Source organism: Monodon monoceros, unplaced genomic scaffold (assembly GCF_005190385.1).
Source record: "Monodon monoceros isolate NGI ecotype Baffin Bay Population unplaced genomic scaffold, NGI_Narwhal_1 Super_Scaffold_4, whole genome shotgun sequence".
Taxonomy (NCBI): Eukaryota; Metazoa; Chordata; class Mammalia; order Artiodactyla; family Monodontidae; genus Monodon; species Monodon monoceros.
The window spans coordinates 81,213,032-81,237,721 of record NW_021703781.1 but is presented as its reverse complement, the minus strand read 5'-3'; the positions used below and the strand labels follow the sequence as shown (position 1 = coordinate 81,237,721).

Below are 24,690 nucleotides of genomic sequence, written 5' to 3'. Positions count from 1 at the left end.
GTGTGGTGCCGGGGCCAGGCGCCCCTCATCCCTCTGGCTTCCGGGGACACTGCCAGGCTGTCCCCACCCTCCTCCCGAGGCAGGGCTGGGCCTAATGGCCGGGATGGGGAGTGTGGGGGGCTGCGGGGGGCTTCCGGGTAACTGAGGGAAGCTGCCTCGACGTGGTCAGGCCAGGCTGAAGGGCCCGCGATGTTCCACTTGGTGGGCAGCCTGGCTGGGCTCCAGCTACTCCCTCCTGGAGGTGACCATGGCCTTGGCAATGTGCTGTCTCCTCCACCCTCGCAGCCTTCCCTGGGTGACCTGTCCCCACTGCGGCCCAGGTGCAGCAGCAGTGAGCAGATGGCCCACCAGGGAGGACAGGGGTCCATTCTGCCCCCTGCCGGCCCCTCTGCTCCACTCCAAGGACCCTGACTCCTGGGGAAACCGAGGCCTGGGGCTCAGGTGCCCCGTGGCCAGCTGGGAGGCTGCAGCCTTCTGGGAAGCAGCCTGGAGACAGTGGCCACAGCTTCAGCGTGCCCTGGCTAAGAAGAGGAGAGGGCCAGGCTATCCCTGTCGTCTGCCTGAAGTGTGTCTATGTGCACACGACAGACCTAAGGGTCGCCCCCATGGTCCTTCAGAAACTGTCAAGGGTCTCTAGAGGTCACCTGCACGTAAGACCGGCAGTGTGTCCTCTGCCCCCGCCTCTGAGGCCATGTGATGGCTCCAGGGCCGTCATGTGCACTGGTGCTCTTGGGCTGGGAGGGGCCCCGAACAGAACTAGGCAGACCTGGGCTCGTTCTAGCTGGCCAGTACCGCAGCTCCGTGACCTGGGTGGGTGCCCTCTGGGGCTTCGGTCTCTCCAGCTGTGAACTGAAAGGTTCCCAGAGCCCATGATGGGGGCTGATACTCAGGCTGAACCCCGGAGCACATCGTGACAATGCCATCCCTGCTGTGGACCAGCACCTCTGCTACCTGCGGCCGAGGTGGAGCCAGGGGTCTGACTAGTGGCAGGGTCGGGGGGTGGGCAATGCAGCCAAGAGAGCCTCCCTGCTGGGAGCTGCTTCCCCCCGCTCCCCACCCTCACTGCTTCCCAAGTCAAGGGCAGGTGGGGAGAGGAGGGATTCCTGTCAATACAGGGCCCTGAACGCCTTGAAGCTGCTGGGAAGAACTGGCCCCAAGGATGTGCATGAGCGCCTGGGTTTTGGTATGCGTTGTGAGAAGTGTGTGTGTGTGTGTGTGTGTGTGTGTGTGTGTTTGCATGTGTTTTTCTCCTCCATCTACTGCACGGAGTGCACCAATTTGACTTAGCGCCTTGATCTTTCTTGAGAGCAGTTACCAGGACGTGAAGTCCAAGGTGCTTTAGGACCAGCTGTAGACTGTACACTTGTCAGGATACCTTGTGGCGGAAACGTTCTGGGGTGTGGATTGGGGCCCTCTTCCAGCACAGTTGATCCCCCCCGCATTGGGCAGGGGCTCAACAAGTACAGGATGATGGATGGAGGGTGAATGGAGAATGGATGGACAGAGGATGGAGGATGGAGGGTGGCGTGAAGGGATGCAGTCACTCTGCCCATTCAGCAATTAGTATTCTTTTGGAGTTTGCTGTAGAAATTGGAACTCTGCCCTAAGTGAGATTCGGGGATTATTTATATAGGCTCTGCCCCTCCTCCCAAACTAAGTAAACGGGAAGCCCTGAGTTTGAGGTGTCTAAGGCACGCTAAGGACCCACAGCCCCCATCCCCACCAAGAATATGGAAGAGCTTAGAGACTGAGAGGGATTCCAGAAACTGAGAACACGGGGCCAGAAGCACCTCTGCTGCAAGAGTCAGGTGTGAGAGCAGAGGCCCCGAACTCCCGTGTGGGAACAGTGTCAGAAAGAACGACACTTCTCCTAAACGCCTGGGAGGGTGTGGGCTGCGGTGGGGCCACAGCGGGACTCACAGGGGCCCCTGGACCGTGCAGGGCGCTGGGCACGGGGAGGCATGCACAAGTCAGGAGAGCGACCTACACTTACGGCGTTGTCCCCCAGGAGGTCCAGCTTCTTCATCAGCTCCGAGACCAGGATGTCCTAGAGGAGGGGGACAGGCTGCTGGGAGGGAGCGCCGGCCAGGCGGCCGCGGCGCTGAGGGGTACGCGGGCAGGGGCGGGCGTTACCATCACGCCTTCGGCCTCGCAGTACGCCTGCAGGGGGCTCTTCCCGTCCACGAAGTGGGTGTGGTGGAAGTTGATGGCCGGCGACTTCCTCTCCCTCTCCTAGACAGAGAGCGGAAGTCTGGGCACGGGCATCCCCTCCCTCCTGGAGGGCAGTGCTGGGCCTCCCGGGGACACGGTGAAGACACCAAGTCCACCCAACACGGTCAGCGTGGTCTCTGTGAAGACGAAGCCCTGGCTGCCGCAGCAGGGGCCAATCCCTCCTCCTGCCCAGGGGACGGCCCTGTGTGGACACTGATGGGGGCAGGGGCCTCCCAGCCACCCACGGGGAGGCCCTTGGGAGCGGCCCCCGCCTGCTGAGAGGCCGACGAGCTGATCTGAGTCCCAGGGGACCGGGAGCAGTGTCCCGCACGGGCCTGACCTCAGTGACCCTGAGGACAGAGGACAGTGGCTGGAGGGGCCGCCACCGTCCTCACCCAGGACCACACGCACGAACCCTTGGGCCACGGGGCGACACACACGGAGTGGCCACACAGCCCTCCTGCCCCCGGGAGGCGGACGGGAGGACCCTGAGGGGCAGCTCCCTCTGGACTCGTGGGGGCCCCCTCCCCACACTGCAGGCGTGCGTGGACGCCGGGAAACCAGACAGGCAGAAATGCCGGTGCACAGACGCACCAAGCGAAGCTGGGCGGTGACATCGTAGGAGACGGTGGCCATGCCTGCCAGCCAGGGCCACGAGGCACCAGGAGCGAGGGAGGCTCCAGAGCTGCGTGCGGACACTTTTGTTTCGTTTTGCATCTGTTTCCTCTGAGTGACAGGGCTGGACTCGCAGCCCTCGATGGTACCAGCTCGGGGTGACAGCTCTCTGACCCCACCCCAACCCCGCACCTCTAGCTCCAGGATCCGGAACTCCAGCAGCTCGTTTTGGTCCTTCGCATCTTGGACCTCATGCTTTAACCGAGCCTCTTCTGTCTCCATTTGTTTAATCTGTAAAACAAAAGACGTGTGAGGCCCTGGAGTCTCACGTGAGGCCAGCTCTCAGCTTCCCCTGACGGCTGCTGGCGTCACGGGGACGGCCGCCTGGCCCAGGTCCTCGGCCCAGAGCCCTCACTCCGGCCTCAGTCCGCGGGGGGCTGCCCTGGTGAGACCAGGTGAGTCCCCTCCTGGGCTAAACCGGCAGCGGGTGGGCGGGGGACACAGGGCGGGGGGCCATCTGAGCAGAGATGAGGAAGAGAAGGGCCACCGCGGGCAGAGGCGTAAGCTGTCGCCATGCGGCCATGTCGCCTCACCGCGGCCAGGACAGCAGCCCTTGGAGCCCAGGCTGGCCCAGAGCCTCAGGAACACTGCTGTCCGAAGGCGGGGCTGTGTGCCGTGGCTGCCTGGCCCCCCTCCAGAACTGACGTGTGTGAGGCCCACGCCTCCCAAGGGGTAAGCACAGTGCAGCCCGTGGCACATGTCCTCAGTGGCCTCGTGTCCACCATGGGCACCGTCAACTCGGTCCGTCCCCCCGCGTTGAACTTGGGGGCCGAGGGGCCTGCTCTGCGGCTCGGAATGGGTCCAGGTGGATCCAGAAGCATCAGTGCCCTCTGAGTTAGCTGGTGCCCTCGGGGGCTGGGGCTTCCCACTGCACCGTGTGTCACTCTGCACGGCTGGGACAGCTGGGATGCACCCACGGGCCATGGGCACCGTGCCAGACGAACGCACAGGTTTTAAGTGCACATATGAGTGTTCAAGTGTGCAAATGAGGGGTTACGTGTGCATGTGGGGGTTACGTGTACAGGTGACAATTAAGCGCACATGAGTGTTTAAGTGTGTGTGTGCTCGTGAACATTTGAGTGTGCCTGTGTTCAAGTGTATATGTAGGTGTTGATGTGCACACATGAGTGTTTAAAGGTGCACATGTGTGTCTGAGTGCACACAAGCTATTACGTGAGCACGTGAACATTTATATGTGCACACGAGCATTCACATGTGTGCGTGCGCATTTAAGTATGCGGTCGTTCTGTGTACACACAAGCATTTAGGTGCACAAGAGTGTTTATGTGAGCCTGAGAGCATCACGGAAACAACTGTGCTGATTTAAGACGTGTGCAGAGGGTCCACGACAAGCAGGTAGGTGTAGCTCAGCATTTAAGGTATGAATGGCACGCAAAGCACTGCCCCGTGTGGGCCTGATGGCTTCAGGTGGGGCAGGACCGGCCTCTGCCCATGGGCCTGGTTCGGTGCCCTCAGGCTCGCGAGCTGTGGCCGGCCTGGCTCTTTTCTAGAAGGGCTGTGCCTGCCGTAGAAGGTGCTGCCCCCGCCCGCCCTCTGCCTGTGGACAAGGCCAGCTGCTGGTGGGGACGGGTCACCAAGAGCACCCTCACCAGGACAGGGTGACGAGGGGGCTGCCAGAGCGAGCAGTGAGGCCCCACTGGCCCTCCTGCCTCTGGACGTGCAGCCACTGCCCCCTCCCACCTCGTTCCACGTGACTGGCTCCAGCCGTCCTGGGCCCATTCCTCTGGGGACGGCCATGAACTGCCCACAAAGGTTTTCTAACCGTCCCCAACCACAGAACCCATCAGGCAAGAAAACAAGAATCGAGAAGCCGCTATAGACATGGGGCTGGCGGGACCCTAGGTGCCTCCTTCCAGGCCACCTGTCCCAGGAGGGGTGGGTCGGGGGGGCAGCCCCATGGGAGTGAGAAGCACAGAAGGCCCGGCTGGGGCTCCGCTGGGGAACCTCTGCCGTCTCCCCACCGCCCAGCACCGCAGGGACCCCGCACACCCCTGAGCGCAAGGGAATTCCTGCTCTTTTCGGGAAGCAGTCAGACTCTCAGACGCGGCCTGGCAGGGGCGTACCTTTTCTACGAGCTCTTGATTTCTCCGATACAGCGCTTGCTTCTCTTCAATCCACTTCATGTCCTTGGAATCAAAGTGGAGAAATAAATACACCGCAGGGTGGAACCACGATTGAAATCACAATTCAGCAGACAGGGGATGTGACGAAAAGACTCAACACCCAGCTGCCGAAGTAGCCAGGGAGTGGTAGCTTCTGCCCCACAGCTGATGAAAACCCAGGGTTTCACCCGTTTCCTTGGAGGGTCCCGGATAGAAGTGGATGGCACCCAGGCTCGTGCAAGCCCAGGCCAGGCGCCCATGTGGACGTCGCACGTCTGGGGGACCCACACACACAGCCAGCGGGAGCCAGGGGGCTCGGGCCGGTGGGGAGAGGGCAGGTGCCAGGGTGGGGGTCCCTCCCACTTCACACCTGGGGACTCGGGGCCCAAGGCAGGCTCTGAGCTCTGGTGGGGCCCGTGTGGACGCCCTCTGGGCTGCCCTGGGTCAGGCCTTGGGGGAGGCCTGGTGTCCTCGACCCCCGGTTCCAGCTCCAGGCCCTGGAGGAACCTCCACCACCGGCATTTGGTCACAAAGTGAGGTGTCCAGACACTGAACTCGGGCCCAAATTTCTTCTCAGCAGAGTCCTCTGTGAAGTTCTTTGCAAGTCTGAAGGACTCGTTTCCGCAACAAAGGCACCGGCTTCCTCCCGCCTCTTCTCGCTTCCCAGCCCCTCGGCTACCGTGCTTCTCGGGCGCAAGACGCCCGGCGGCAACATCAGATGGGGTCCAGGAATGACGCCTCCGGGTCTGGGTCGTGGCGCTGTGCGCACAGCTCCGGAGTGCAGCTCGCTCAGGTCGAGCGCAGCCCGGGCGGGGGCTCAGGGCCCGAGGAGTGGGGATGTGGGCCGGTCCTGTGTGACTCAGGTGCTTCAGCACTGGACTCGGGGCCTCACGCGCTCAGGCGAGGATGTGGCAATTTGGCCAGGCAGTGGCTCACGTCCTTGCCCTGTCCGTCTGTCCGGCCGTCTCCCCCGCAGTTAACACATCAGGTCCTCCGTGGGTCTGCACGGTGCTTGGCCTCTCCCACCCAGCCCCTCCCAGCCCCACTGGACGTCCTCCAGCCCGTCCTGGAGGTCCACCTGGGGCTGCAGCATCCAGCAGGGCAGGGGGAGGTTCAGGCCCCGTGGGACGGAGGCCCTCCCCTGGGATTTGAGGAGTCCAGCGCTGAGGGGGGCTGAGGGGAGTGACCGACAAAGCCCTGGGACCTGAAATGCAGGCCTTGAGCTAAGAGACGGACAGGATCTCTGATGAAGCCCAGAGAGGCGTGCACGGACAGCCAGGATGATCCCTGCCTTGTTCGAGGCTTGCTGTGGAGTCCCTTTATGTATGCACTCTTTCCGCTTTGAAATCTCTCACTGAGGTGTGATGCACACGCAGTACAGGGAGCTGTGGCGCCAGTCTTCAGCGTACAGATGAACAGTTCTCGCCGACAGACACACCCACAGACCACCACCCTCATCGCCGGGGCACTGCAGCCCGGGGGCCACCACCCCAGCCTCCCGGGGACCCAGGCCCCTGTGCTCACCTGCCCCTGCTCTGCCAGGGCCTTCTCCAGGTCTTCGATCCGCGTCTGCGCCCTCTGCACGTCCGCCTGTAGCTGCTCACGGGTCTGTAGGATGGGAGGAGACATACATCAAATTTTCTCTAAAAGCCAGACGCGCCCACTTGGACGGGACTTTAAGGGGACTGTCTGCCTTTTGGTTCAACCAGTGGAGAGCAGCCCCTTGGCAAGGACCGCTCTGGAGTAAAGGGGAAACGTGGAGGCTTAGCTGAAGCACGCGACCTCGCTGAGATTACGGGGGGATGATCTATAGATTCATTTGAAGGGATTATTAGGGAGAATCCTCGTTTACAGGATGAAGGAGGATTGAGCTGCTGGGTGCGAGCTGGAAGGGTCTGCTTTAGTCGTTGGACAATAATGACCAGGACACACGCAGAGGGGCTGCTGAGCGATGTACCAGGCACAGCCCCCGGGCACCTTCCCTCCCCTCCCCGCGCTCTGCCCGCCCTGGGCTCGCCTCCTTTTCCGCACTTCGCTTTCACTTTCTTCCCCAGAGCCCGACCTCCTTTAGAAGACCAGCCCCCGGCGCCCTGCTGCGTGAAAGCCCACCACCCAGCACCAGCTGGCTTCTAGGGGGTCTGAGCCCCCTTCCCTCGAGTTAATCTGCTCTCACAGGGTCCAGGCCGCAGGGCACTTTATCGTGATGGGTGCCCCGGCTGCCCTGGGAACAGCTTCCAGGGCAAACGGATGAGAGCGTTTGGGCCATCGGGACACAGGGTGTGAGGGTGCCTCCACTCCACTCGGACCCCGCCCTGGCCCGGGCCCACCCGCCGCTGAGCGACCGCCAGAGCTGCTTCCCAAACAACCGCGTGTGGGTCGCCTGGGTGAGCGTCACCAGGCCCGACCGTGACGGCGGGAGAGAAGGGCCGGGCCTGGAAGGTGCGAGGGTCCCTGCCAAGGCGGGGGTCAAGCGGGGCAGCCCAGTGGGAGCTGGAACGTGGTGGCGTGGACGTCAGTTAGACCTTAACTTCTCGCTCTGCGTCCAGCGTCCCTCCGACCTGCTCCTGCAGCAACGCATAGGCCCGCTGCAGGGCCTGGTACTCCATAGTCAGCTGCCGGAACCTCAGCTCCGTCTCCTCCTTGGCCAGGCCCTGGAGGGGCGCACGGAGACACAGCGTTAGCCGGGCCTCTACAGGGGACCCGAGAGGCAGGCCCTGAGCCCTGGGATGAAAGGCCGAGCCGGCTGATCCGTGGCCAGGGCTCGGCTGGGGCCCACCTGCCAGCCAGGCTGTCCTGAGCCGGGGACCCTGCATTCCTGACCAGGCTGCCCTGAGGCTCCGCTCTGCCGGAGCGTGTGGGGAAGGGACCTGGGCCTTGTGAAAGGCTTAAAGCTGAGGTCTCACCTTCCAGGCTCCCTTCCTGCACAGTCACCCCTGCTGCCTCCCCCTGGCTGGGATGTCACTTGCTGCCCCAGGGAGAAGGCGGGGGGCTGCTGGCCTTCAGAGGAGAACAAGCCATGTCCAGGAGTGACCGGACGGGAACCCTAACAGGCCCAAGCTCCCCCAGGCCCGTCCTCACTGGCGGCAGCTGTGCTACCCTGTCCTGGATCTCTAAGCGGGTTCATGGTCGTGGGGCCATCCGCCAGGATCTGCCAGGGGAGGTGTTTCCCACTGCACAAAATCGTGGGTTACTGAGGGTGACAGCCAGTGAGGGCCGCCTCCGGGGAGCAGTCTCCTGACCCCGACCCTGCCTGCCTCTGCGCCGCCCGCTGGGCCTGTCCAGAAGCTGCCGCGGGAGGGTACCTCCTCCAGGTCGTCGTCTGGGGTGCACGGGGTCTGGTCTGTCCTGTCCGTTTGATAAGAGATGGAAGAACCGTCAGATTCCAGGGAAGCCTCTTCATCGTATCCAAAGAAGGTCTCCACGACAACCGGCTTCTGACCAAAAGGGACGGTGTTTTAATCCAAACCCAGACCAGCTGCCTGGGCGCCCCCGAGCGCACTCCGGCCTCCATCCTGGACCGCCCGCGCCCCGCACTGCTCGGGCCGCCCAACCTCGGGCCAAGGGGGCCACCATCCGGGCTGGCGGACAGCAGAGTGGGAGATGGCCCTCCTAGCGGCCTTTCTAGGGGCCAGACAAGCCCATATTTGTGCCTAAGGAATCTCTAACAGCCTGTATGGGGATCACCGTTGGTTGTTCCAAAACCAAACCAAAAAAAAACCTCACACATTTTGTAAAAAGCAGGATACAAGTTAGGTCCTTTGGGAGTGTCCCCCAAATCTCCTTTAATAAAAATCTCAGGTTTATCAGAAAGGATTGCGCAGCAAAGAAACTATCCCAGGTCTTCAAATTCCCTAGGGGCGCAGGGGCGCCGGTCCGCTTGGGAGAGACCCAGGCGCTGCCGCCCGCGGCCCTGGCCCAGGCGGGGAGCGTGTCGCAGCTACCTTCTCCTCCTCATTACTGTGGTGAATTCGCATCTTCTCTTGGAAATTTAAAGGAAACAAGGTTCGGTTTTTAAATTTAAAACATAAAGAGGGCTTTCCTGGTGGTGCAGTGGTTGGGAGTCCGCCTCCTGCCGATGCAGGGGACACGGGTTCGTGCCCCGGTCCGGGAAGATCCCACATGCCACGGAGCGGCTGGGCCCGTGAGCCATGGCCGCTGAGCCTGTGCGTCTGGAGCCTGTGCTCCGCAACAGGAGAGGCCGCAGCAGTGAGAGGCCCACGTACCGCAAAAAAAAAAAAAAAAAAAAAGAAATAAAACATAAAGAGAGGGCTTCCCTGGTGGCGCAGTGGTTAAGAATCCGCCTGCCAATGCAGGGGACACGGGTTCAAGCCCTGGTCCGGGAAGATCCCACATGCCACGGAGCAGCTAAGTCCGTGCGCCACAACTACTGAGCCTGTGCTCTAGACCCCGTGAGCCATAACTTCCAAGCCTGCGTGCCACAACTACTGAAACCTGCGCGCCTAGAGCCCGTGCTCCTCAACAAGAGAAACCGCCGTAATGAGAAGCCCACGCACCGCAACGAAGAGTAGCCCCCACTCGCTGCAACTAGAGAAAGCCCACGCGCAGCAACGAAGACCCAACACAGCCGAAAATAAATGAATAAATAAATAAATTTAAAAAAATATATATATATATAAGGGGAATACTTACTTTGGGTCCTGTTTTGGTTATTTCATAAGAACAACTTTTAGAAATAAGAAAACCATTTTCTTTTCATATCTAAAGGAAGAGGTTCATTCCTGTTAAGTGGCTTTTTAAAATACACGTTTCATGTACTCGTTTACCTTGGGGAGTTTTGCCATCTTCTTTCTTTGTTTCCGATATCTTAAAAGCTTATCACGCTCCTGCAAAAAACCAGTTGAGGAGATTTTTTTGAGTAGTTGAACAGCTCTGTCAGTTTTAAATACACAGGTTAATATTTCCGAGTCGTCATCGAATGGACCGAGGGTGACCTTGAGGCTGGTCTATCGCCTGCATCATCACAAAGACACTGCAGTGAGGTCTGCTCAGGGCAGTTTGCTCTGAGGGTTTGGATGGACCATCTTTGCAGCTCGGGCTGGAATAGGAACGGCAGGTTTGGGTGTCTCTGAGCTCACGTCTGGAGCTTCCTCTGCTGTCTGGGGTTGGGGCCCTGCGGGGCAGGGGTTAGAGTGACACACACATAAATGGAAATTCGAGAAAGACGGAGGGCCCAGCCCCTCTCCGCTCTCCCAGGGCAGATGTCCACAGGGTGGCATTCACACGGTGGAGGCAGACCTCGCTAACACGTGAGACCAGTGGCCCTGTTCTCTCCAGGGAGCTAGGCTGCATTTATGGGGCCATGAGGAAGCCAGCCAGGCCCAGACTGGGGTCCATGCCGGGGTGGAGAAACCCATGGCGGGGTGAGTGTCCCAGGGCTGGAGGGGGAGCCAGCTCTGGATGAGGCGTTGCCAAAAGCCAACTGGGGTGTTGGCCGTTTCCCTGCGTGACCCTGCTGGGTGGGCGTTCTCAGTCCCACGGCAAAGCCTCTGGGCAAGCGGCACTGTGATCATAAAACCCACCCAGGGAGGGGGTGGATGCTCCTATCTGGGTGGGGAGGAACCACTGGCACAGGAAGGCTCTGGGGACAAAGGCCCAGGAAGTGGGACGAGATGCAGGAGAGGACGCTGAGTGGCACTTACTAACATGCTCTTCACGTAGCCGGCCGTCTCCAGCGTCTGGAAGAGAGAAGGCGCATGGAGACGTGGGAGCCCCCGAGCCCCGCAGGCCCCCAGAAGCCCACTGCTCTCGCCCACCCCCTGCCCTGAGAGGGAGGGTCTTACTTGGCCCCGGCCCTTCCTCCCTCCCTAAGCTGGTGCCCCCAGGGGCACCCGGGACCCTGCAGGGGCTCCGGGTGAGTGAGCGTCTGCGACTGCTCAGGATGCTGTCTCTGTCCTCCTCCCCTCGTGCATTCTTATTGTGGGGGTGCACGGTCACTGGTCACCGAAGGGACAAGAGCTCTGACCTCAGGCCCTGTCAGGGAAGGCTGGGTGGTGAGACCCCATCTTGCCCACGGGGTGGGAAGATGCCCCGACCCATCTCAGTTACTTTGGAGGTGATTTCAGTCATGGAAACAAGACAGACCAGCGCTCCCTGGCCCTGCGCCATGCCTGTGACAGGACACAGAGCACCGCTGTCCCCTCTGCTTTCCTCCCCCTGCCCCCGCCCAGGGCACAGAATGACCAAAGCAGCTTGTTCTGATCTGACCGTGGAGTCAGTCAGTCAGGGTCCCAAAAAGACGCAGAAGATGCCCTGATGAGGGTTAACTGCAGGAGGGTCTGTGGAAGGACTGGAAGAGCTGTGCTGGGGCTGGCCACGGGGGGAGGGCTACGTAGATGGAGGGTGGGGCCCCCTGGAGAGATATCCCCACACCCCAAGCCCCAGGCCTGGGACTGCGGCCTTATTTGGAAACAGGGTCTTTGCGGAGTGATTATGTCATGGACCTTGAGAGGAGACCATCCTGGATTAGGGTGGGTGGGTGTCCAGAGAAGAGGGGAAAGGCCCCAGGAAGAGAGCTGAGGTCAGAGGGGTGTGGCCGGCGGCCAAAGACCCATCCTCCCCGACACCGTCTGCGGGAGCGCGGCCCTGCCAGAGCCCTGACTTTGGATCCCACCCCCAGTGCTGTGAGAGGCCCGGGGCCAACACAGGCCCTGTTGCTGCTCTTGAGGTCGCAGTCCCGAGGGGGGAGGGAAGCAGAGGGCTTCAGTGGAGGGGGCGGGGGGGCGCCTAGAGCCGACCCTGCGGGAGGGTGTCCCGCATCTCCAGCAGGCCCCTCCCAGCCCAGGCTCAGGGTGCCCTGTGGGCAGCAGAGCGGGGATGGGAGGGGACAGCAGCGCGGCTGGCGGGTGGGCGGGGTGGTGCCCAGCGGTCACCTTGGAGAGCTCGTCTATGAGGTGTTGCTGCTCCAGGATCTGCAGCTTCAGGAAGTCAACCTCTCTTTCGTCCTGGCTCTGGTCCAGGTCGTTTAAGGAACTGGGTCTCCTTAGGATGCCAGCTCTCTGTCTCTGAAAAACCAACCAGACCACACGACACGACATGTGGGCTGAGGGGGCCCGACTGGTGAAGGGCGGCTGCTGCATCCCAGCAGCCCTGTCACCAGCCACCCGTGGGCTGTGGGTGGACGGCCTCCTTGCCGGCGAGCTCCTGGTCCCACAAACGCCCGTGAGACCAAAGGCTTGATCTTGTTACCAAACCTCGTGTAGGAGAGGCTGGTTACACGGGAGCGAGGCCCCTTACCATCTCTATGTTCTCCTGGGTGATAAATTTTAACTTGTTCTCCATCCGACGTAAAGCGTGGGACAGATCTTCGTTTTTCCGAGTCAGGCGTCTGTTTCTGTCCAGCAACGGCTTGTACTGACTTTCAGCTTCCCTTAGACGCTTCAACTGAAAGACAAAATAAATCATACAGAGTGATTTTTACAAGCGTGCAGAGAACCAGCGGTCTCCAAGCAGAGGCGGTAAAGTGAACAGAATAAGCCTCAGGTTCCACAAAGGGCGGCAGCCTCGGGCCCGCGCTCTATTCAGCCCATAAGAGCTGCGGGAAGCAGCCCGGCTCGTGACCCTTCGGGGCCCCTTGGGGAGCTCCCACCCCGGCAGCACGGGTCACTGGGGCATTTCCATGGCCATAAGGACTAATGGTGAGGGCGCCGCTGAAGGGCGAGGTCCTCACACGTTCCCGATCACACGCGGAACTGAGGATACTGTGCCTCGGTGACGCAGGGCAGGGGTCAGCCAGCCAGCTCCTGAGGCCTGCATCTGGCCTCCCACCTGATTTTGTTAATAAAGTTTTATTGGAAACAGCCAAGGAGCCTGGACGCAAGGCCCACCCCTGTCACCCTCATTCCTCCTTTCCACAGGGAATTTTGGAAGAGGATGCCTCAGCTCCCCCTGCACAGCAGCCACAAGCCCACAGAATCCAGAGGCCCCGCTGCCACGCACCAGCTCGTTCCTCTCCTCCGACAGCAGGGCATTGCGGTCCTCGAGTTTCCGGATGATCGCGCTCAGCTCCGCAATCTTAAGTTGGAAACGCCGAGCATCCTTTTCATCCAACTGCTGTTCCTAAAACAAAAATCAACTGCAAATAACTGTTCCTAGACACAGACACAAAAACCATTGCAAATCTCAACACACCACAGAAACCAAGGCACTTCTGCGTCATGCTCGCCCGTGATTCCGAACAGCTGGGGGTGGGTGTGGACCCTCCTGGGGGCCGGCAACCGCTGCTTCGGGCGCCGTGGGCACAGCAAACTGTATGCTGGGGACAGGATGTAGGAGCAGGTATGTCCAGAAGTATCCAGATGTGGGGGGCGAGGGCGTGCAGATATGGGGGCGAGGGCATGCCGATGCAGATGCCGCAGGCTTGCGTGACGCCGAGAAAACCCCGGAAACCAGCACCATGCTTCACGTGGCCACTGCTGGCTGCAGCTTTCAGGAGGGGGGCCTGCCCTGCACTGCAGTTGGGGCATAATTTTCCTCGTGTTATAACGTGAGCCCAGGAAAAGTTGTTCCACTTAGACCTTCAGAAGTGGGTTTCCCAAGAAAAGTGGTCCCTCCAATTTAGTTTCTAAAAGGTCACTTCGGGAGCCACTAGAACTTGATGGAAAAATCAAAGAAAACATTTTGATCTGGCTTCGGAATTTCCCTGGAGTTAACGGAAGCTATCGAACGCCAGAGCAGGAGCTGGTTTTGATCCAGTTAAACCATTTATAATAAGATTATAAAATGTCTGTGCTCTATTCTCGAAATGTCACTGTCCTAGGGCTGGCTCGGCTCAAACGCGGTTCTGTCCTCCAAGCAAACAGACACGTGTCCAGGAAGGACCGAGGAACGGTTCCTCATTCAGCAGGTGCAGGAGAGGCGAGGGCGCAGACCTGGAAGGAGCGCATCGAGGGTCCGTGGAATTTAGACTCCCTCCCGGATTCCCAGAAGCCCTCAGAGGGCTCCGAATCAGGGGCGGCCGTGAGGAGACGGACGGTGTCCCAGCCCCTGCGCTGCTGCCATGCAGCCCAAGGAGCAAAAGCGGCGTGGGACGCGGACAGCGGCGGGCAAACGGTGACGGGAGCGGCCGAAGCCACTGCGGGAGGCTCACAGCCAGAGGGGGGCGAGCAGGGGGCCGCCCTGGGCCGCGAGGCAAAGCCCACGTGCGCGCAGCGATGGAGCGGCCCAGCCGCAGCTCCCACCAGCGAGGGCAGGGACCCTTCGCGGCCTGGGACCCGGCAGCTGAGCTGGGTGCAGCTAAGCCTGACGCCTCGGGCAGGGCCCACGGGAGGGGACACAGGAGGGCTTGTGCTGTGCTACGTCACAAGGAAGGGAAGAGACGGAAGTCTCTGGGCCCTCTCAGCCAAGCCAGAGAAGCTGAGGGTCCCTCTGGCTTGCGCGCTGCAGACACGGTCGGTGTCGCCAGGGCAGGAGGGCTTGGGCTCTGGACTCCCCAGGGAGCTGCCCGCGGGGCCACGAGCCACGGGCAGTCCTGTCTGTGACTCTGGGTCGCCGGGCCAAGCTTGGGAGGTGCTTACAGGGCTTCCCGAGTGGTCTGAGGCGTCTCCTGCACCGCTTGCGTGAGGAAGCTCCCGTCTGGGGCTGCCCAGGTGCCGATCGGTCTCTTTGACCTGGGACAGCTGCTCATCTAGAGCCTCTTTCTGGAGCTGAAGTCTCTGAGCATGCCCGGCTTGAACCCCTAACTCTCTCTCCAGCACGAAGACTGCTCTGTCTTTAAATTTTATCTCCTCCATCTACAAGGAGAACAGAACACAATCACACACGCAGGCAGGGTACAGATCTGCAGTTACCATAGAAACAGGTGGAGTGACTCTCGCACAAGCGTCAGGAGGGGCACCAGCAGCAGCAGACCCGAAGCAAAGAAAGTGGCCCTGGACCGCGAGCCGTGCCCCGCCGCCCAGGCCTCACGTGACTCCCCAGCTCAGACCGAGCTGGGGGAGCCGAGGACGTCTCCCTGGACGTCTCCACCACACACCCCTCCCCAGCCTCCCCGGGGTCCTGGCAGGACTCCCCTCTCCCAGGCTGGCCTGCGGGGACCCCTTGTCCGGCAGGGTCTGGAGAGGCCACCTCTACCCTCTGCCTTCTGTTGCACGTCAGGCAGAATAGGGGCACCCCGTTTCCTGTACCCCGTCAGTAGGATGAGCAAGGTCTGTGTTGAAACAGGCGGGCTGTGAACACAGAGAAGTAGGAGCCGTGGGCCCAAAAGCCCTTTCGGCCTCTTTCCCGCTGCTCTGCGGGCGCCTGGCTTGGGAAGGCTGGACAGTGTGTAGGGCCAACGTGCGTGTCCTCCCTTGGCTCCAAGGTGTGGGTAGAAAGCAGGGGCGCTGCCTGACTGCTCGCAGGCAAAGCCACATTTTTAATTCAGCTTCCTCTGAGCTAAGGCTTGGGGCGGGGGGCCCCTGGACAAGCAGGCTCCAGACGGGAGGACAGGGTGCCCAGGGAGTCTGGTGGCTGTGAGGGGTCTGCAGCCCTGCACACTCTCCCTAGAGTGTCAACCTCCTGATAGCTGCCAGCCCTTCCAGACACAGCTGCTCCTGGCCTCTGGGCCCCTCCCAGCTGCCACAGGGGCGGCCCTGACCAAAGCGCAGGCCACTGCCCTGGGGGAGGGCCAGGCGTAACGGGCCCCGTGCGGCCCATTCTTTAGACAGATGGGCTCAGGTGCTGGGGGTGTCATTACAAATGGCACCAGATTGACAAGAAGCCTCGGTTTAAAACATATTTCAAACAGCAGAGCAGGGTAGGATATCCTGCTGCTTTTTTTGCTGTTTAAGGTTTGAGTAAGTTAATAAATCAGCCGTCTGCTGAGGTCAGCTTGGAACAAAGAGTAGAGATGTCTAATTAGCCCAGATCACAGAATTCACAGGCCAGCGACGCACTGAACAGAAGAAAAGAAATCCTTAATTGCTAAACTCCCATTGCCTGGAGCACACAGCAAAGTGGAAAGAGGCAACCCATTCAGTTAGTGGAAACAAAGAGGCCGGTGAAAATAAAGTCATATTAAGAAGCAGCTATGTCCTCTGGTCTCACATTTACAGTCACACAGACACTTTGGAAACATCACTTTTCCGTCATCAGGAAAGGTGAGAACAAGTCTCCACTCTCCCACCTAAATCAGCTGTTTAAGCAGATGGTTTGGACCAGGAAGCCAACCTCCCAGGGAAGTCACTGTACGTGTCACGTAACGTGGCCAAGTTAGCCGGTCCACCCTGAGGTAGAGCTCCGAGATCTGCTCACCAAGGAAATGCGTGCAGCTGCTTCCACCCCACCGAGGGGGGTATTTGATTTCTGAAGATGGAAACTCCTCTAAGATCCCAGGGGCCTCGCACTCAGCGTCTCATTGCGCCCGACATGCCAAGGGTCTCAGCCAAGGGCACATTCCTGCATCTCCCGGTCCCGCTGCTTTAGACACAGAGGCCCGTCCGTGAAGGAGGTGCGTGTGCACCACGGGCACGCCCAGCCGAGGGGAGACACGCTCTGTCGGATGCATGGGGCCCCCACCTCACTCAGGGGGCTGCTTCCAGCTCAGGGAGCACATTCAAACCCGGGTAACGGGATGGCCAGGGAAGCCTCGGCGGGCGGCCGCGGGGAAGCTGGGCTGCTCTCCTGACCTGCAAGCAGCGCCGTGAAGAATCCACGCTCCCCCCAGCAGTCTCTGCACGGCTTTAACCACTCTAACGAGCTGTCCAGACAACTGGGGGCAGGTAGCACCACACACCATAGGTTTTTATGAGAAAGGTGAAATTGGAGCTGCCTGTACTTCTTCGGTTTTATAGAATTTTTAATAACCATCTGAGCTCGTATTTTAGCGAATGATCGGCAGACATCCCCCGATTCCACAACGACACAGCATGAACGTGCCCGAAGCTGTTCCTGGGGCCCAGAGTCACACCCCCTCCCCGCCTGCTGCAGCCCAGTCCTTAGAGTGTGCCACCAGCCAGGCGCGGCTGGGACGACGGGGACGCACCTGAGCTCACAGAGGAAGTCAGAGCGAACCACCTCCTTCCCTTCCACTCTGACAGGGTGAAAATTTGGTCAGGAGCCCCCCCGCCCCAGGACCGAGTCTCTCCAGGGTCGCTGTGCAGCTGGGCACGGCTAACGAGGTAGCTCCAGAGCCTCCTGGGGCTCCAGACTTCCCTTCTATAAGATCCAGGGAGCCCTAAAAACAACAGGCCTGGGCCTCAGCAGGGAGGCCCCAATCCTGCAGTCACCTCCTGAAACCCCCGGGCGTTCCAAGGCGAGCTCCGCGGTGAGAAAAACCTCTGAGCCCCGAGCCCTTCCTGCAGCCCTGCAGCCCACCCGGCTCCGGGCCTCCCCGGCTCTGTCTGGGCGTGCCTGCCGGCCGCCGCATCCCCACCCTCCAGGAAGCTTCTCCTTGAGAGCTCTGTGCCCTCACGGGGTGCCACAGCCCCGGCCAGCACCCAGGGTCCCGGGGTCAAAGCAGGGACCTAACTCTCCACAGCTCCCCGGCCCTTCCCCGCTGGCTGGCCCAGCCATCCTTCTCGTGCCCGCGCCTGGCCCTGCGGGGGCCCTCAGCCTCACACCTCACCAGGGCCAGCCCGCCGCCCGCTGGCCTCTCTGACATGGCTACAGCCTCCCCTTCAGACCCTGTGAGCCACACCCAGAAGACCCCAAACTGGTTGGAGCCACAGGACAAGGGCTGGAAGAGCTGGGGCAAGTGGGCAGGGGCCAGGCCCTGAACACCAGCCGGACTGACCACGATGCTGCAGGGGAGCCTCCTGCTTTGGGCCACTTGGGAGTTGTCGTGTTCTTTGCAAAGTGGCTGCTCCTTGTTGAGGTCCCCTCCCTTCCTCCCTGGGCCGGGCTGCCAGCGAGACCCATCTACAGGCGGGGCTGCTGTCCCCCAGGGTGCAGGGAGTTCAGGCCCCAGGTTCGCTACAAGCAGCACTGTTGGCAGGGTGCCCTTCGCTCGGGGCGCCGGCCACACGAGGACGCAGAGGCGCGGACCTCCCTGCACGCTCCTTGGCTTCCCGGTCGGGCTGCCCACGGCCCCTGCGCTGCGGCCTTGTGCCTGGGCTGCAGAAGGCCCCGGGCTGGCCTTCACTCGGCTGCAACCCTGTCTGGCACTGGCTGCTGCACAGCCGCCCCTGCGGTCACACATGCCCTGGTTCGGCGTCCAGCGCTGGGTGGCGCATGGGGAAGGGGGGCCGCGTCTCCCCCAGGCCAGCGCTTCCCTGAGCACTGGTGGACCTCTGACCTTCTGGAACCACGCACCTTCCTCCCAGACCCAGGGAAGTCGTCACCACGCCCCGGGATGGGCCAGTGCCACGGCTGGGGAAACAGCAACTCTTTGCCTGACGTTTGTAAGAAACTGGGATCGCCAAACATCTTCCAAGGGAATGGTAGACGGGGCCTCTCTGTGCGGGAGCCCTGGGACCCCGACGGCCGTCAGCACGGTCATCCCTGGGGCCGCGTCAGTGAACCTCGCTGCACCGTGGCTGTCCTGGGACCTGGGACCACGTCCCTCCTCTGGCCCGCAGCGCCCTGACCACTGCTGGCCCTGCACTGTGGCTCGGGGCCAGGCCCTGCCTCTGGACAGCCCCCAGCCCGCCTCCCCTCCAAACCAGGCCCCTTCCTCAGACCTGCCCCCAGGCCCCTGCGGTGGGGCCTCTTCTGGACCACATCTTCTACCCTCCAGTTCTGCTCTAGACCTGCTACCGCTCCCTCTCTTTCCAACCCCGCCTTCTCTGAAAAGGCCCCGGAGCCCCCATTCCCAGCCAAGGCCGCCCATCCCCCCGGGCTGGGGCGTCACACTTGACCTCAGTCATGGTCACCTCAGACGTGTCCGCACAGCTGGGCTGGGTGTCACCCCTGAACCCGCAGCCGGGCCTAGGGGCCAGGATGCTCTCACCAGCTAGAGCCTAAACGAGAAGGCCGAGGACATGCTGGGCCTCAGTTAAGCAAGGGGGCACCACGGGGGCAGCACCGCCACGGAGAAAGGGCCCTGGCAGAGAGGCTTGGGCCATGATGCTGGGCTCGCGGGTGGCGGGAACTGGTGCTCACTGTGGCCCTCGCTCTGGGAGCACCTCCTGTGTGTTGGGCACGTGGCTGAGACTTCATGTGTGCTTTTCATTATTTGCTTTAAATTGCACAAAAACAGAACATTGATATGTACTGAAATATATGAAAGCTGTTAATACAGTAGATCCCAAGAGTTCTTATCACAAGGAAAACATTTTTTAACTTTTCTTTTGGTTTTTCTTTTTATCGTGTCTCCATGAACTGATGGAGCTAACTAAGCTCATGGGGGTAATCATTTCACATATATGTAAGTCAGACCACCATCTTGCACACTTTTTAAACCTATACAGTGATGTATGTCAATTATATGCCATAAAAACTGGAAACAATTATTTTGTATATTCTATAGTATGGTTGGGCTCTGGGAATAGTAGCTGAGGTGGATGGGGGGCGCTGGGTCCTGATGCCGGCGGCCAGCACCTTGTGGACCGGCTTCCAACAGCGACACCTGGTGGAAGGGGCGGGAGATGCAGTGGGTGGAATGTGACCCCACCGCCCATTTCCTCCCCGCTGGGCTAAGTGAGACAGACGCGGAGCTGTGGGACTCTTGGCGGGGTGGTCTCAAAAGGGAAGTATTGGTCTTCTTGCTATCAGGCATGTATGTCTTCAATGATACACACATGAAAGATATATATGTGTGAAATATACACACAGAGACATATATACACACATATATATACACACGCATATATTGGGCACCTGGTCTCTGGAGCCAGGAGGATGCGCCCGATGAAGTTCCTGACCCACAAAGCGCGACGCTTTCCCAGACAGTGCACAGCTTGGGAATGTCAGGAGGGCCTGGGGCCCCTGACCATCAGCCGTGGGCCTCTGGTCTCGCCTCTCCGGGTCCAGTGAGCTCACAGACCGCAGAACCTGCCCGTTATGGAGTGTGTGGACTCGTGCCGTCAAACATTAGCCGCTGCCTGGCTTGAGCTTAACCCGGGGCTGTGCGAGGGGGCCTCAGAAACCCCTTCCAGGAAACGGGGCTTCCTCTGCAGGTCCCTTGTTCTGGCCACGCTGGAACTGGGAAGGAAAGCTGGGTGGGTGGAGGGGAGAGGACTGCGGCCTCCCCGGCCCTGGGGGGCGCTGACTGTGGTGAGTTCTGAAACGCACCCGGCTGTTTTTAGCAGCCTGGCCTCTCTGCAGTCTGCAAACCAACAGTAGGGGTGTGAGGTGCGCTGTGCAGGGAACCCTGCCCGAGAGCGAGGCCGAAGCCATGCCTGCCCCTTGCCCCTGCTGCCCGCACCCCGCGCCCTGCGCCCCACGCCCCGCACATACCAGCCGGCGGATCTCCCGCTCGCACTCCTTCTTGATGCGGGAGATCTCCTCCTGGTGCAGGTGGTACACGCTCCTGATCTCCGCGGCCTTGACCTTGTCGGCCTGGGCGACCATCGTCAGCGCCTCCTCCACCTGCTTCTTGGCCCCCTTGAGCTCGGAGATCTCCTGCTGCATCCTCACCTTCTCCACCTCGAAGCCCTTGCGCGCCTCCTCCTTGGCCTCGGACAGCAGCATGGCGCGCACCTTGTCGGGGGCGCTGTCACGCAGGGCGTGCAGCAGCGCCCGAAGCCGCTGGTTCTCGCTGTCCTTGACCTTGGCGACCCGCAGCAGCTCAGCCTCGTGCTGCCGCAGCAGCGTCTCCCGCAGGGCCTGCAGCTCCTTCATCTTTTCCTCGTGCAGCTTCGTCTTGAGCTCGGTGAGCAGGACGGCGCTCTTGTGTTGCTCGTGCTCCCGCAGCTGCCTGAGCTCCTGGCTCTTCTCCCTTTCCACACGGCTGACCTGCAAGACCAGTGCAATGCCCACTGTCCGTGAGCCAAACTCCACGTTTGCTGAAACCCAAGTGCAAGTTTTGGGAAGGCGGTTTTTCTTGCAAACTTGGGAGCAACCGTCTATTCGAGGATGGCTCATTAAAACATGCCTGGACAACAGAATCAACCCTTGTCGGTGGACAGCGTGAATGTGCACCCAGAGGCGTCAAGCCTGGAAGCCCCACTGGCCCGGAAAGTAAAACTGCAGACACACGGGCCCCCGGAAACCTGCAGTGCACGGGAGGGTGAAACCCTCACCTCAACTGAATCTGCCAAGGAATGGGCACAGCCCGTGGGGAGCAGGGCGGGTGCGGGCTCCTGCCCTCCAGATGGCTTCGGCCCCTCCCCCTTCAGCCCAAATAAAGGGATGTCTCGCTTACCTTCTGTGATACTCTCGGCAAATGGAGAAACCGATCTAGACAGCTGTACTGTCTACGTGATGTCTGATGTCTAGATTTTGGGGGACACTCAGTTTTTTTTTTACTGAATGGTTTATTTCCATCCGAAAGCTCTGACCTTGGCTGAATGACCCCACCACACACCATGTGGCATGAAGCCGCCGCTCAAACTCTATTTAGGAAATGAAAGAATGGCTGGGATCCGGATTTGCCCCGGGTCTACGTGGGGGGCGAGGGGCAGACAGTCAGGAGGAGCCCGGCTGGAGGCACACCTGAGTGCACAGCCCTGCCACCCTTCCCCAGACACACCAAGGGTGCCCTCCGCTTCCTGCCAGAACCCTGAGAAACGCAGCCCCCTACAGACCCCTCACACTCAGTGTGTCCAGAGGGACGCTTCCCTTCCCCCCACCAGCCTCAGAGGTCTGTGTTCTCAGTCCAGGCACCTCGAGCGGGTCTGTCATCCTCGGCTCACGTCACCCCAGTCCCGTCAGCGAGTCCTGCCACCACCACCTGCAGGGTGCACCGTGTGTCTGTCACCTCCCTGGCCCCCCCCACGGCCCCCAGGCCTCCACTGCCTCCTACCGCCCTTCCCCACCACCCACTCTCCACGGAGAGAGCTCAGGAAGCACGAAGCTCGCCACTCTGGTCCCCGTGTGAGCCTCTTCTCTGTCTGTCTCCCGATGCATTTGGAATAAAAGCAGCACCAGCCCCAGCAAAGAGGGAGCCACCTGCAAGACCCCGTGCCCCCCACGGGGCACATCCTTGCGGGAGAACGAGGCACGGGCCACGGCCCCGCTCCGTGGGGACTCATGCCCTGCGCTTTCTGTTCTCTCCCCGCAGAGGCGTGTAGGCTCTGACCCCACGACCCTGGACGTGCGCCTGCTGCCACCCTCCTGGCTTGCTCTGCCCGGCCCGGCCCAGCTTCAGCCCCGAGTGGTCTCCCGCAGTCTCGGGCGGCAGCCTCCTGGGGTCAGGAGCTCCCGGGCCCCCTGCAGCGACCCCGTTACTTTGTGTCACTGTCTCCACAGCAGTCGTCACTCCCGCAAGTGCCTTATTTCTCTCTCTCTGTGGCTGAGCCGTCTGCCTTCCCTGCCAGGGCCGTGGCCACCTTGTCCTCTGTTATTTCCCCCTTTAGAGCAGACCTGGGACGCTGACTCCCTCAGCTGGTGCACCCCAACAGGCAGTCCTATTGTCCAGTGGGGTTTGGTCCCGAGCCTGCCCTCAGGATGGCTCAGACCCTGCAATGCTTGCAGAAACTCTAATAACCGGGGCCCCTGACAAGTCCCCAGCGGCACACGGGGCACCGTGAGCACCGGCCCAGCTGTTTGGGTTTCTGCCTGGAGAACTGGGCTATTGCTGAAAGCCTCGAGCAGACAGATATTCATCTTCCATTTAAGTGAATCTCCCTTTTGTCCAGTTTAAATTGAGTTCAAGACACCCAGAAAAGCAAGATTTGGATGGGGGGTATTTCTCAGTCGTGTGGGCGTGGTGACTCTCTAGGGGAGCCCACTGGTGCCATTTCAGAACCTGCTCAGGGCGGGAGGTGCTGCCGTCCCTACAGCGGGTGGGGTGCGGAGGGTCGGCAGAGTGGGTCCTGAAGCTGGACGTGGTGGAGTCAGAAGCACCACCCGCATCTGAGATCCAGGGCCCAGCTCCTCTCCCCTTGATGGATGACGTAACACCCACCTTCAGGACACCCTCTTGGATGGGAATCAGCAGAGAAAAGAAAAATGACGTAGCATGTATCATAGAGGCGTGTTTTGTGTTTTGTTTTGTTTGGAGCAGAGAGAGAGACATCAGCCGAACAGTTCAGGGTTAGATGGGGTTTAACCCTCTGAGCTAAGCTGTGTGCAGTGAAAACGGAGACTACGCCCGCCTGTGGTTACCCTTCGGTCCAGTGCCCGTGACTCTGCTGTGGAACAGGTGTCTGCCACAGCCCACATCAGACTTGCACGAGAGGCCTGGCTAAAAATGAGCCGACACGGGGCCGGCCTCCCGGCCTCCCGGCCTCCGGGCCTCCCAGCCTCCCTGACTCCCTGCCCATCCCCGCAGCAGCCCCGATGCTGCTGGAGCAATTGGCTCTGACAGAGCCAACAGCACGGCTGGGCTCCCTTTGGAACCCCTGCCTCCACGACGGCCGCCGTGGTTACCGGAAGCTGGAGAGGAAGATCTGGCAGCTGAAGGAGAGGAGAACAAGCAACACGAGTGAGGGTCCCGGGAGACGCTCTGGGGCTGGAATTGGTGCTCAGCTGGGCTCGCTCACTTGCAGTTCTGAGCAAAGGCACTGACCACAAGGACCAGTCCAGTGGCTTCCTGGAAGCCCCGCCAGGAGGCGCCCGTGAGTGCACTGGTACTTGTCTCTGCCACGCGCTCACTGTTCCTCTCCTCTCTGAGGCTCCGTCCACTAAGGGGCGGTGAATTCCTTCCCTTAGTGTCTGGGCCGAACCAACAAGCTCCCCTGGCCACGGAGACCGGCTGATGGCGGGCACGCAGGGTGTGCACAGGTGTGCACAGGTGTGCAGCTCCAGCGGGTGGAGGGGGGAAAGGGCTCATGGCCCCAAATAGCACTGAAAATTGAAGATTGACCAACATGACCCGGATCCCTGAGCTCAAACAGCTCTCCATGACACAGAACTTTTTAGGAGCTCCCAGCAGCTCTGTAATAACCTCGGCCTCACTGTACCCTCCTCAGAGGCTGGGAGTAAGAAAAGCACAGGAACCTGCTTGCAGACCATAAACTCCTGCAAATAAGCACCAGTTTTTATCATTATCTTTCAGCACGTTTCCCCCTTGCTGCCTCGTTCACAGGCTGGCCTGTCTCTTTTCCCTCTCAGAGTGAAGTTCACTTTGGTAAGGAGAGGGGGCGGGGAGTCGGAGGGAAGAGGGAGGGGGACGATGGAGGGAGGGTGGGTTTGTCGTCAGGATTCCTCCTCCATGTGGAACCCTGTCTGCTCCACAAACCTGCATGGGAATAAACAGCTTCTCCTCCAAACTCCAAAGTTCTCATTGAGCCTCTCCTAGAAATTAACCCACAGTCTCCGATGCAGAGAAGACTTTTTCTGGGCAAAGACCCTTCAGGCAAGTGGGTCTCACGCTGACTGCATGACAGCACCAGGGAAGCTTTAAAAAACACGGGCGCCTGCATCTCACACCCCAAAATGATGACATATTGTCATGGGGCAAGGGGTGGCCTGGGCCTTGGGACTCCTTTTACATTTCCTGTCCAGGTGAGTCTGAGGTGAAGGCAAGGAGGAGAGTTGTCGTGGCTCCACCCCGGGGTCTAACACGAAGTCTGGGGAGAGCTGGGGGGGCTGCAGGAACCCCAGGAACTCGGGGCCAGGCCCATTAGGCCCGCCGATCACCCCAGAGAGGCCCCAACACACACACACACACACACACACACACACACACACACACACACAC

General features: G+C 60.6%; 1 protein-coding gene across 5 annotated transcripts in view; it reads right to left on the bottom strand.

Moving 5' to 3' along the window:
* JAKMIP3 (Janus kinase and microtubule interacting protein 3) overlaps nucleotides 1–24,690 on the bottom strand; it is a 43,357-nt gene that overhangs the window by 8,540 nt on the left and 10,127 nt on the right. The window contains exons 2-15 of one of the 5 annotated variants that reach the window (XM_029245748.1): nucleotides 20,343–20,840; nucleotides 14,543–14,758; nucleotides 12,966–13,085; nucleotides 12,264–12,410; nucleotides 11,900–12,031; nucleotides 10,670–10,705; nucleotides 9,794–9,853; nucleotides 8,312–8,440; nucleotides 7,532–7,660; nucleotides 6,534–6,617; nucleotides 4,971–5,033; nucleotides 3,019–3,117; nucleotides 2,134–2,232; nucleotides 1,988–2,047 (exon numbers count right to left, since the gene is read on the bottom strand). In XM_029245748.1, the coding sequence (XP_029101581.1) occupies nucleotides 1,988–2,047; nucleotides 2,134–2,232; nucleotides 3,019–3,117; nucleotides 4,971–5,033; nucleotides 6,534–6,617; nucleotides 7,532–7,660; nucleotides 8,312–8,440; nucleotides 9,794–9,853; nucleotides 10,670–10,705; nucleotides 11,900–12,031; nucleotides 12,264–12,410; nucleotides 12,966–13,085; nucleotides 14,543–14,758; nucleotides 20,343–20,840 (1,872 nt within the window). Of the gene's footprint in view, nucleotides 1–1,987; nucleotides 2,048–2,133; nucleotides 2,233–3,018; nucleotides 3,118–4,970; nucleotides 5,034–6,533; nucleotides 6,618–7,531; nucleotides 7,661–8,311; nucleotides 8,441–9,793; nucleotides 9,854–10,669; nucleotides 10,706–11,899; nucleotides 12,032–12,245; nucleotides 12,411–12,965; nucleotides 13,086–14,542; nucleotides 14,759–20,342; nucleotides 20,841–24,690 lie in introns of all 5 variants that reach the window. The other 4 variants (XM_029245747.1, XM_029245749.1, XM_029245750.1 and 1 more) reach the window with 4 other exon arrangements.